The sequence below is a fragment of the Gorilla gorilla genome, chromosome 3, assembly GCF_029281585.2.
Source record: "Gorilla gorilla gorilla isolate KB3781 chromosome 3, NHGRI_mGorGor1-v2.1_pri, whole genome shotgun sequence".
Taxonomy (NCBI): domain Eukaryota; kingdom Metazoa; phylum Chordata; class Mammalia; order Primates; family Hominidae; genus Gorilla; species Gorilla gorilla.
In genome coordinates this window covers 45,672,873-45,685,176 of record NC_073227.2, presented here as the reverse complement: position 1 = coordinate 45,685,176, position 12,304 = coordinate 45,672,873, and the positions used below count along the sequence as shown (strand labels likewise).

The following is a 12,304-nucleotide window of genomic DNA, read 5'->3' as shown; positions in this document are numbered from 1 at the left end:
TCTTACAAACCTAAGAAACCAATTATTTCCTTCCATGTTCAAAGACAATGGATATTTCTATGCAAAAGAGAGGTAGCCTTTGTTCTATGGCCTCTGGTTTGCAAATAAAGCTTCCGTTTGATATTGTTTGTTTGCTGCTTTGATGAACCGTGCTCATTTCATACCAGGTATATTGTCCCCATTATAATCATTATGATGCAGGAGTTTTCTTCTCGATCACTTTGTAAACTGGGGACCTCCCGGCTGGCGACGCCCTGCCCCAGCCTCGATGCCCTGCTTGACCACGCTGGCGTGCTTCAGCTCGCCTGTGGTATAGCTTGTACTCACTTTCAGCAATTCCCAAGCTGTTGTAGTGCACCCAAGAAGAATGAGGATACACGACACATTGAAGGGTGAAGAGGGTGGAGAAGAATTTTATTGAGCTATGAAAATGGCTTTCAGCAGAGAGGCAATGTGGGGCTCGGGGGAATGGTTCTACTTGAAGTTCCTCCTGTGTGGCTGGGTCTGGGGCCTTTTATGGACTCAGAATGGGGAGTGCGTGCTGATTGCTTTGTGAGGAAAGCACACCAAACAGGAAGACAAGTCCTCCATCTGGTCCGAGGATTTAACTTGTAGCTTGGCTTTCAGGCTTTAAACTTCTTCAGCATGGAGGTGGGGTTTCACCAGGGACCCAACCCTGTCTGCCTGGGCATTTGACTGCCTCCTGCCACTCTCAATTACAATACGGATTCTTTTCTCACCAAAATTCTCTTGAGAAAGCTTATATTTAAATGTCTCTAGCTTTCCAATTTCTGGGTTTCTTGAGCAGTGTGTGTGAACCTCCCTTGATGTAGAAAACCTCACTTTATCCCTTCAGAGTCAGGATATTCCAAATACTGACGCTTTGTTTCAGTCAAACCCCACAGTTTTCTTTGGTCCTCATCTACCTGACTCCCCTCTTCATTTTGTACTTCTCTCCTCATTTTTCCATGGCATGGTGCTCTGCTGATTCTTTTGCTACACAGTATGTTCTTCCTGAACTCCTGGCCTCAAGTGATCCGCCTGCCTTGGCCTCCCAAAGTGTTGGGATTATAGGCGTGAGCCACTGTGCCCGGCCTAAATATTAATAGTGGTAGCTAACACATTTATAGTGCTTACTGTGTGACAGGAACATATATAAGGCTAACTTTTTAATACTTTTTAATTTAATTAAAAAAATTTTTTTTTTTTGAGACAGTCTTGCTCTGTCACCCAGGCTGAAGTGCAGTGGTGCAATTCTTGGCTCACTGCAACCTCTGCTTCCCAGGCTCAAGCGATCCTCTCACCTCCGCCTCTCCAGTAGCTGGGACCACAGTTGTGTACCACAATGCCCAGCTAATTTTTGTATTTTTAGTGGAGACGGGGTTTCACCATGTTGCCCAGGCTGGTCTTGAACTCCTGACCTCAAGTGATTCGCCCCCTCCCCCCACCCCCTTCAGCCTCCCAAAGTATGTTCTGTTCTTCCTGCGATCTCAGTTGGCCACATTGTATAATTGTGTGCTCCAGGCTCACTGCTTTCTGGAGTCCCTGTGGCACCCCTGCAGGCTAAGATATCAAACTGCCTCTCATATATATATTCATGTGATACTTTGACGTCTAAAGGCAAAAACTTCCCCTTTTCTCCAAAAGATGCCCACTTCAAAGCTTCCCTATTCTTGAAGTCATAAAGTAGATCCCCACTGTTCTTTTCTCTTCTAGTGCCCCGTGTTTTCCTTCCACAGCATTTCTCACAGTCTGTCACGATCTGCCCGTGTGTACTTGTTTAATGGCTGTTTCTGATGCCATTGTATACGAGCTTCAAGATGGCAGGGGCTACGTTACGTTGTTCATCACTCTATCCAGTTCCCACCCAGTGTGGTGCTTGTCACATAACTGGCATGCATTCAGTGTTTATTGGGATTAGTGAACAAATAAACAAGTGTACTCACTTCCATTTTTATGTTTGCACCCCGGGCCAAGATCTTGATGCTATCCCTGACTTTTCCGTCTTCTTCATACTCTAGATCTGCTAGTTTACTAAATCCTCCTAGAATGTAAGCTGCATGAGGGCAACAAATCTCCGCCTGTTTTGCTCAGTGTGATGAACCTGCATCACAAGTGCCTAGAATGGTGCCTGGCATGTGGGTGAATATTTTCTATGTTGCTTGCTAGTTTACATGTAATAATTTATTTCATCTTTATAACAATCCTAGAAGGGTGAGTAGGTAGTATTTGTATGCCCATTTCATAAGAAACCAAGGCATCAAGATGTTAAGTTCTTGTCCATTGTCACACAGCTGCTAAATGGTGGAGCTGGGAATTGAACTTGGGTGTTCTGAGGCCATGCTCTTAATCACTAAGAACTGTGCTATAATGTAATGTAGTGTTATGTAATAATTGTAATGTTACATGTAGTGTTTATGTGTTCATTCTGTGTTTGTAATGTTACATGTAATGTTTATGTGTTTATTCTGTGCTGGTCACTTCACTACAACCCTGTATACTCATTCCACAATGAAGAAGAAGCTGTCTTCAAAGCATGTTTTAAAAAATGACCCAGCATGGGACCCGGTTCATGAGTAGCAGAGTTAAACTCAGACTGTTTGAGCCCAAACCTGGGCTATCTTGTGCCTGTGCAGCCGGACCCACCAGTCCGCATGGCCTGTGGTTTCGGGAGCAGACCCTGACTTACTGTGAACATTACCTGAGAGTCATTAGGTTTTTCTTGCCCTGGACAGATATCTAATGCAGCATGCATGTTTCTTTCTGTAGACAATGGGAGCAGCCGCACATTGCACTCCAGAACAGAGACGACCCCGTCGCCCAGCAACGATACTGGGAATGGACACCCAGAATATATTGCATACGCGCTTGTCCCTGTGTTCTTTATCATGGGTCTCTTTGGCGTCCTCATTTGCCACCTGCTTAAGAAGAAAGGCTATCGTTGTACAACAGAAGCAGAGCAAGATATCGAAGAGGAAAAGGTTGAAAAGATAGGTAAATAACCAGGGCTTTTTTTATTGGCGGTGAGGAGACAGTTTTTAAATATGAAACCAGTGGTATATGCTTTCCATCTCTCTGAGGCAGAATGATCCATTTTAGTGGCAGGTGGTGCAGTGCAGTGTAAGTGCAGATTGTGCAGTAATCACAGCTAGTTTGAAAACTTGCTTTCATTACTGAATACCTGCCAGATAGGGCACCCTTTCTTGCCCTGTGGCCTTAGACAAGTTATTGTGTGCTCTGAATCTCTGCCATGTATAATTTCACTTAAATGTATTTTTAATTAATTTAATCTTATTCATTTGACATTTTAATTTAATTTCAATGAGGAAAATAATCCTCACCTTTTGGGGTTTCTGTGAAATTTAGAGGAAAGATGCATTTGGTATTTGGAATATATGACTACTCATTAAATATTAATCCTTACTATTATTATGGAATCAGATTCGAATAAGAGTGAAGGAAAAATTAAAATAGGTCTCCCCATGTTTGTGGTGTTACTTTTGCTGGGGGAGTTCTATCTTAAATATTTGTGATTGGAATTTATGTTTATTACGTAAACGATCGTGTGCACAGTGCAGAAAAAAGTATGGCAAGAACTGGTGCCTTAGTACTAACTTCAGGCTGTCTCATCTGTTTCTCCTAATGTGGAGTCATAAGGTAGTGTTTAGAAAAACCGGGGAGACAAAATCCTGTTTTCGCCACTGATGTTTCTTTCCCATCATCTTTAGGGATGTTTCCTGACTTGGGCCTTGAGAGGTAGTAGGTGACTCCCCCTATTCCTTTCAGCCCTGCTAAGGGCAGTTTCTGCAGAAAGGTGACAGTGGAGTAGGTCGCCCTTCAGGCAAAGCAGGGCTGGCTGAGGGGAGGTTCCTCGTTCCTTGCCAGCTTGCTGGACTGTTGGTTTTTCCCACCCCCACTGACCTTTGAGGCTGAGAAGGAACAGGATTGCATGATGAGTCATGTATGAGCCTGTGAGCAAACCAAAGCCAAGTGTTTGTCAACAGAAAGTGGAGCCTCCCCCTCTCCTCCTTCCCAGATGCTCTGTAGGTTGGCTTAGCAGCCAGCTTCTGAGCTGTCTAACCAAACATGCATGTTCACGTGGAGGAAAGCTGACCTTTGGATGGAGAAGGCATTGTCCAGGTAAATGAGTAGGACACTGCACACCTTGATGCATTCTCTGTGAACTAGGATGGAGCGTTTCAACCCTTCCTCGTTCTTATTGAAACAAATTTTGCAGATTGGTTTCAGAGTGGTTTGCTTTTTTTCCCAAAGACCATCATGTATGCTCCTGGTACAGAGTCCCCAAAGTAAACTGAGTTTGTGGACACATAACCAAGCCCTGAATGTAGGTAATTTGAAAGTGTATTTCAGAGGATACAGCAGTCTGATGAACATGGAAGAATTATGATCCAATTTAGAAAGGAAATTAATATTGTAAATTGATATAGTAAGTCTGCAATTAAAATAAATCCAAGGAGAATCTTTTTCTTTTTTAATGAGCTTTCTTCCCATTTCTCATAAGGCTTTAAGAAAATGATGAGAGAGAAATAATAATGAGGACTGGTACAAATGCATTTTCAAATTATTTTCTTGGAAAGTGAGTATTTGAACTTCAGAAGAGATAGATGGACAGCTTTGATACTTTCTCTTTATGCTTGTTATGCATTAGGAAGTTTGGGGCTGGAGGGAGAAAGCCTAGAATTGTAGCACCATGGGTGATCTCCTGAGGCTTCTGGAAACTGTTCAGTGAGGTCTTGGGTTCTAAGATTGATTGACTTGATGCTGGTGACCAATTGTAACCTGTTCTCCCCTCCTCTTTTCTCTTTCAGAATTGAACGACAGTGTGAATGAAAACAGTGACACTGTTGGGCAAATCGTCCACTACATCATGAAAAATGAAGGTGTGAACATTTTAGTGTTCCAAAACAATTCAGTATTCCTATCCTTTATTAAAAACCTGCTTCGAAGAGTCAAGATTTATATAGACTCTCTTACTGACTTCACCTAAGCTTTCTAACACCTCAGCTTCCAGCATTATTCAGCTATGCAAGTTTCACATGAGTGAGTTTTCTAAGCGCAAGTCGGTCTAAGCGTTGCAGAGACCCAGCCCTGGAGCGCTGTCAGCTGGTGTTCAAATCCTGGCCTCGCTGCTTACTGGTTGTGTGCAATTTGGGGAAACTACATTGCCTTGTTTCATGAGGTAGAGTTTCTTCCTGTAAAATGAGGATAATAATATTTACCTCAGCCTGGCACGGTGGCTCACATCTGTAATCCCAGCACTTTGGAAGGCTGAGGTGGGAGGATTACTTGAGGCCAGGAGTTCAAGACCAGCCTGGGCAAAATAGTGAGACCCCATCTCTTCAAAAAAAGTAAATAGCCAGGCATGGTGGCACATTCCTATGTTCCCAGCTACTTGGGAGGCTGACATGGGAGGATCACTTGAGCTCAGGATTTCAAAGCTGCAGTGAGCTGTGATCACACCGCTGCACTCCAGCCTGGGTAACAGAGCGAGACTTGGTCAAAAAAAGAAATAATAAGAAACAATAATAATAATAATATTTACTTCACAGCGTTGTTGGGACATAGCACACATAGAGTGCTCAGTATGGTAAGTACTCAAATATCGTCTGTTCCTTTTTCATGCGCTTAAAAAAAACTGTGGTAAAATACACATAAAATTTAGTACTGTTACCATTTTAAAGTGCACCCTTCAGTGGGATTAAGCACATTCACAGTATTGTACATGCATCTGCACTGTCTAGTTCCAGAACTTTACATCTTCCCAAGCTGAAGCTCTGGACACTTTAGGCAGCCATTCCCCATTCTCTCCTCCCCCGTCCACTGGCAGCTGCTGCTGTGCTTCTGTTTGTCTATTCTATGTCATCCTTTCTCCAGTGTTAACACTTTTACAAAGTTGAACTTTTATGAAATTAGTATTTTTTCACCCTGAAATGTATTCTAAATTATCATCGTAAATGGAAGATTAATTTAATCTTGAGTAAAGAAACTTTAGGGTCATTGTTCTGAGCACTGGTTATTCCCTCCATAGCACACCATGCCCTCAGTGATATTTGAGGTGTGTGGGATTCCTTGCCCACTTACTCAATAGCTGTGGATTCTCACACTTTGAATTCTCATTACAATTTAAAAGAAAATGTTTCCCCTGGGCTTTGTCTGTGCTTTAGCCAGCATGGGCTCATGGACTGATAGAGCTCAGCCTGATAGAACTGAGCCATTTGTCTAAAGGTTGAAATACACCACACTCATCAGTAAATACCTGCTCCTCTGCCCTCAGGCCCTGCCCTGGGCACCCCACACTCCCAGATCCTCACTGCTCCACAAGAGCACCTGCCTGCCCAGCCTGTTTGTCAGTTTGACTCTCTTCAACGGTTTTTGACTTAGAGAAACAGCAGTTTCGTATGGTTGAGCATAATTTTCATTGCTGTTTTTAGAATGTGCTTTATGCTTTTGGCATAGATCTGGGTGCTTTATATACGTAATCTCATTTAATCTTCAAAACATCCCTATGAAGTTAGTTCAGTTACACCCATTTTACAGGTAAAGAAAGAAGGTTCCAAGTAATTAAATTCACATGGTTAGTGAGCAGCCCAGCTCTGTCTGTCTGGTTTCAAATTCAGCATCCTTTTCAACCACACGATATTGTCCCTCCTGTCTTCTAATATGCAGTTGTCAATTTCTGCAGTCTATAAAGTCAGACAACCAAACTTACTCCGATGATGTTTAAAATAACAAAAAAGACCAGAATACTTGGATTTTGATCTCTGTCTTCCAGAGACCTTCCTTCAGGGCACAGTAGTTGGTGATACTGTTCTTGAGTACTCAATCATGGATGTTTCTTTTATATGAAAAAAAAGTGCTTTTGAATTTGCCCAAGCAATGCATGACTATGTCCTTGGCCTAGAAGATGTACCCATTCTGGAAGTGTGCAGCGTAAGGCATGGATGACCCCCTCACTGCCTCTGTGCCTTTCACATTCCAGACTGCCTTTCGTGGCTGTGGGGAGCTTGCAGGCCTTTGGGACCCGGGCTTCTGAAAGCTGGAGCAGTTGCCAAATTTGTGATGATGCATGAAATGGGTTACTGGCAGTTGAATCAGTCGAAATAAGTAAACTGTGAGAACCTTGCCAGAGGCTGAAGTTCTCACGTATCGACATCATAGCACTCATGAGGGTTTGCTATGTGCTGGGCCTGTTCTGTGGGCTTTCCAGGGATGCTGTGATCTCGACATTTTCTTCCCATGTTATAAACTGAAGCCCACCGTACTTAACTAAGTTGCCTGTGTTGCACCGCTGGAAAGTGGCGGAGCTGGGATTGGAACTCAGGTGTTCTGGTTCCATAGTCTGTTATTTTAACCACTTACTGTAGTACCTCTGTCCAGGTGGCATGAAAGAGGGATGGAAAACTTATTCCTTTCAAAGAGGGACAGTATATAGCTGGGGTAGTTTGTAGAAATCCTTAAGCATTAACTCAATAAATTCTTCAAAGTACCGGCCGGGCGTGCTGGCTCATGCCTGTAATCCCAGCATTTTGGGAGGCTGAGGTAGGAGGATCACTTGAGGTCAGGAGTTCGAGACCAGCCTGGCCAACGTGGTGAAACCCTGTCTCTACTAAAAATGTAAAAATTAGCTGTGCAAGGTGGTGCATGTCTGTAATCTACTTGGGAGGCTGAGTCAGGAGAATCACTTGAACCCGGGAGGCAGAGGCTGCAGTGAGCCAAGATTGCACTGTCACTGCACTCCAGCCTGGGCGACAGAGTGAGACTCTGTCTCAAAAAAAAAAAAAAATAAATAAATAAATAAAAATAAAAATAAAAGTACCAGATGACGTAGGCCCTGTTACCACCCTATTTTGTAGATTAGGAAACAGCGACCCAGAGGATAAGACACTTGTTCAAAGCCACACAAGCAGGTATGGCAGGACGGTGCTGGCGGTAGGCACTTCTCTTAATTACAGCAGAGAGGGTGTTTGGGGTCCTTGGAGGAGGCGTATTATATAATTTCCTCACTTCCCACACTCATGGGCAAATAGGGCTGGTTTTTTTTTTTCTTTTTCTTTTTAAATGATGTTGTTTTCCTTTTGGAAAGTAGCCTTTGTGTTTTTACTGTGCTTAGTACCAGCAGGTACCACTGAGCAGTCAATACCTGAGGTGCCATTTTTCTCCTCTCTCCTCTGCTCCCCAGTTCTCTTTGCCTTCTATCTTATTCTCAACCCCAGGTCCCCTCTTCTCCTGTCCATGCCTTCATCTGTGTACCTGCGGTTTCTCCAGGGGCCTGTGAGGACAGCTGGTGACTCCAATCCTTTGCGCAGCCCTTGGTTCCCTTCCTGGGCCCTCAAGTAATACCTAATGTTGCTGCACACCCCTTTCCAGCTGTGGCCTCTTCAGCTTCCAGCCTGCACCAAAACCACAGCCTGGTGATAAGATGCAGCCTTGATCTCTTACCAGTTTATAACCTAGCATGTTTGAGTTTGGCTTTGAGACTGAAATCCTCTATTTTGTGGACTAAATGCATTTTTAAAAATATTTTTGTCTCAATGATTAACATAACTTTGAACTTAGTACCAATTTGGACTTCCTTGATATTTTCTGTCTTTGATAAATTGGAATTAATATTAATTTTGCTTTCTAGTTTTAAAAGTGATACGTGTACCATAACTTTTCCTTTACGTTAAAAAAGGAATAAAATTAAGCACAATCTCTCTATTACCCTTTTCCTACGTGTGTTTAGGTTTTCTTTTCCTGGATTCATGCATCTGTAACCATTTGCAATCATGATATATGAATGGTTTCTGCTTCGCATTTTAAGTTTGGCAAATGGGGTGATATTTGAACTGTACTCATGGTAACATTCTTGTTTATGGTTTAAACACATTATGTCTTTAATGTTGGAATTCAATTTTAATTTAGATAAATATCTCTTGAAGGATGGATTATCAGCTGACCTGCTGGGCAAACACACTTTGTTTGGTTGTCTCCATCCTCACACAACACGTCTGACAAAGATGTGGGTTTTTTTCCATACTTTGCAGTTCTCCAAATCCCCGAACCCTGCAATTTAATACAGTTCTGACTCTGTCTACCTAGAGTTAGCGTCAGATCCCAAAAGACTGCCCCTACTTGGGATGCCAGTTGGAAGCCAGGGCTCTGGTACTTCTGACCTATAATCTTAAATGGCTGAGAGGAGGGATCCACAATCCCCTCCTCTGGTTCGATATTTTCCTAGAATGGGTTACAGGACTCAGGGAAACACTTTATTACATGTACTGGCTTGTTATAGAGGATGCAACTCATGAACAACAAAATAGAAGAGATGCATAGTATTGGGGTGGGGTGCAGAGCTTTCCTGCCCTCTCTGGGTGCGCCACCCTCCTGGCACCTGCACCTGTTCAGCCACCTGGTAGCTATCAAATCTTGTTGTTCAAGAGTTTTTTTTGTCGAGTGTAATTTCCAGTCCCAGAACCCTGCCCCGTCCTCCCCTGCTCTGACTTTCCTGAGGTCCCTGGGTAGGGCTGAAAGTTCCAACCCTCTAATCGCTTGGGCTTAATGACGACTGGCCCCACCCTGAGACTGTCTAGGGGCCCCACCCCAAGTCACCGCATTAGTGTAAACTCAGGTGTGATCAAAAGGTGCTCATTATGAATAACAAAAGACACTCCTATCAGGAAATTCCAAGGCCTTTAGGAACTCTGTGACAGGAACCCAGGACAATGACCAAATCTGTTGCATATTATGCCACACCTGCACTCTGACTATTTTCCTAATCCAAAGGGTTGGATGTACGGCAGTGCTAGCTTTTAATTCATCTTTCTAAATAGAGCCGAACTGAATCGTGTCTGGGTGGTCGCTGGAGTTTTCTTGCATTGTATGGATGTTTGGAAAGTATCTGGGAGTCTGTAGCTGAGTTCCTCTGCTAGGCCCTTGAACTGGCTGCTTAGTAAAAATTGCAGGGAGTACTACAGATAGTCCTCACGTGCTTCTGGTTAGTGATTAGTACTTCTGATCCCTAGGCAGAGATGCCTTTGTGAAGTTTTTGCCTTCAGGCTTCATTTATATTTTGCCAGAAAAGATTCCTTTATAAATGACTGTGAATACCGAGTGGGTTCTGAAACTTTCTCTGTTGATTATGCAACATGCCATGAACCATTATTCAACCTCTGTCCCTTTGGGTGGGGACTTGGACATTGAAGGGTAGGAAGGAGGATGTCAGGGTTAAAAGCACCCACCGTGGAGTCAGACAGACCAGGGTTTGTGTCCAAGCCTGTCACTCTCTAGCTGTGTGACTCCGGCCAGTCAGTTATGATCTTTAGGTCTTAGTCTGTATACTTGTAAAATGGGGGTGATAATTCTACCTACTGTTAAGGTCATCAGAAAAGTCCAACACGTAAGATCTGTAAAGCTTTCAGGCAGTGACTGGCACATGCCAGTGCTTACATTTTGGTGATGGCAATGTTAGTTTTTGCTTGGGAAATTTGCCTTAGGTGTGAGGAAAACTTTGAAGAGAAGAGTGATGGGAGAGACAGCAGACATTTTTCTTGCCTGATTTTGGCTGTTTCATGCATATTATCAAGCAGGGATTCAGGGAGAAAAAGAGGTCTTTTCTGGAAAATGTCACCCATTGGAACATATTCCCTTTTCTTGAGGGAGTTTCCTTGCCCTGTGCCTAGCTCCTCCCATTTTGGGGAAGGCGGGGAAAGGAAGTGTAGTTGACAAAATGCCGGCAAGTGTGGAGAAAACCACCTAAGGCTTAGTGTAGCTGTGAGTAATATGCAAGGAGGAGATACACCTTCAACAGAACTCAGAGTATTGCTCTTTAATGGTAACTTCACAACCAAATTAAGACATGTGTTTCAGTCCTAACGGTGGTGTTATATTAGAAAGCCTTCTCGTCACTGGAAACCAAAAATGTTCCCAATAGACAGATCACTGAAGTTGACTCCCTGGAGGTTAGCTCAGAGACAGGGATGCATGTGTGTACATGTGGGTATGTACCTGTACATGCATGCATGTGGGTGCGTGTGTGTGTGTCCCACATGCCACAGGGTGAGTCCTAGAGACTCACTCAGCAAACCAAGGGGATGTTTACTAGTTATTCCTGAGAGATAAAGATGAGTTACAGGAATTCATGAATAACCGAGAAACACACGTCTACAAAAAGCAAGCTTTAATAATGATTTTAATATATCTTATCTTCCTGGAATTATTTTGTAATTTGACCTTTCATTTTATAGGTGGTCATCATTTTACAGGTAATTGATTTTCTCAGGCAGTGATTTAAACGTTTGATTTTAAAAAGCTCACTCCTTTGTGTGCTGTTAGTGCTGTCCCTGTTTTAATACCTATTGGTGTTGTTTTCCCTCTTTTTTATGTTTATAGTTTAGAAGTATGGTAAATGTTGGCAGAGTAAGTTTGGGCGGCAAATTATATAATCAGCCATCCATATCCATGAGATCTGCACCTATGGATTTAACCAATCAAGGATAAAATAAAATTAGAAAAAAAAATGGATGGTTGCATCTTTCTGGACATGTGCAGACTTTTTTCTTGTCATTATTTCCCATATAAAACAGCATAACAACTATTTACATAGGATTTCCATTGTATTAGGTATTATAAGTAACCTAAAGATGACTTAAAGTGTATGGGGGAGGGGGAGATGTGTTTTATATCAGGAACCTGAGCATCTGTGGATTTTGGTGTCTGCACGGATCTGGGGAACATCCCCGCATGGATACTGAGGACTACTGTATTTTGTATACAATAAAATACAAAATTGTATATGGGATTGTATATCCAAACCCAGTATCTGAAACGACATTACTTTTCTGAATCCTCATTTATTAGCCAAAAGGGAAGTTAACTGACATTACTGGATTATACTTAAATGTGTTTTACAGAGGGAACTGTCTTCTTTATTGTCCAGGAGAAATTACTATGGATCCGTTTTCATAATGTTTTTGTAATGACAGGAGGTCTTATTTAGATCAAAATTTGTGTTTGAAAATGCATTGGGACATCCACAGATAGTTGTGAAGGGTAAAGTATTTCTTTTGGCAAAAGATAAAGTGTTGTATTAATATTTCTTCAAAGAAAAAAGCAAAAACCCATATGTTCTCAAGGGTTGCAATGGGGCAATGTGTCCCCTAAGAAGATAAAAATTGGATCAGGGCCAAAAAAAAACCTCACTCTCTTATATGTAAAGCACAGATATGTGTATAGTACATAACTGAATATATGATATATCTGCCGTATTGTACATTAATGGGAGAGTCATTAGGGTAAAATAGTT

At 42.5% G+C, this 12,304-nt stretch overlaps 1 protein-coding gene across 3 annotated transcripts in view; it reads left to right on the top strand.

Annotated features, from left to right (window-relative positions):
* The window catches only part of RELL1 (RELT like 1), a 93,383-nt gene that overhangs the window by 32,151 nt on the left and 48,928 nt on the right, over positions 1 to 12,304 (top strand). For all 3 annotated transcript variants that reach the window (XR_008678809.2, XM_004038531.4, XM_019025917.4), the window contains exons 2-3: positions 2,770 to 2,994; positions 4,830 to 4,901. Coding sequence is in view for 2 of the 3 variants with exons in the window: in XM_004038531.4 (XP_004038579.3) it covers positions 2,770 to 2,994; positions 4,830 to 4,901 (297 nt within the window). In the remaining variant the exon portion in view is untranslated. The remainder of the gene's footprint in view (positions 1 to 2,769; positions 2,995 to 4,829; positions 4,902 to 12,304) is intronic.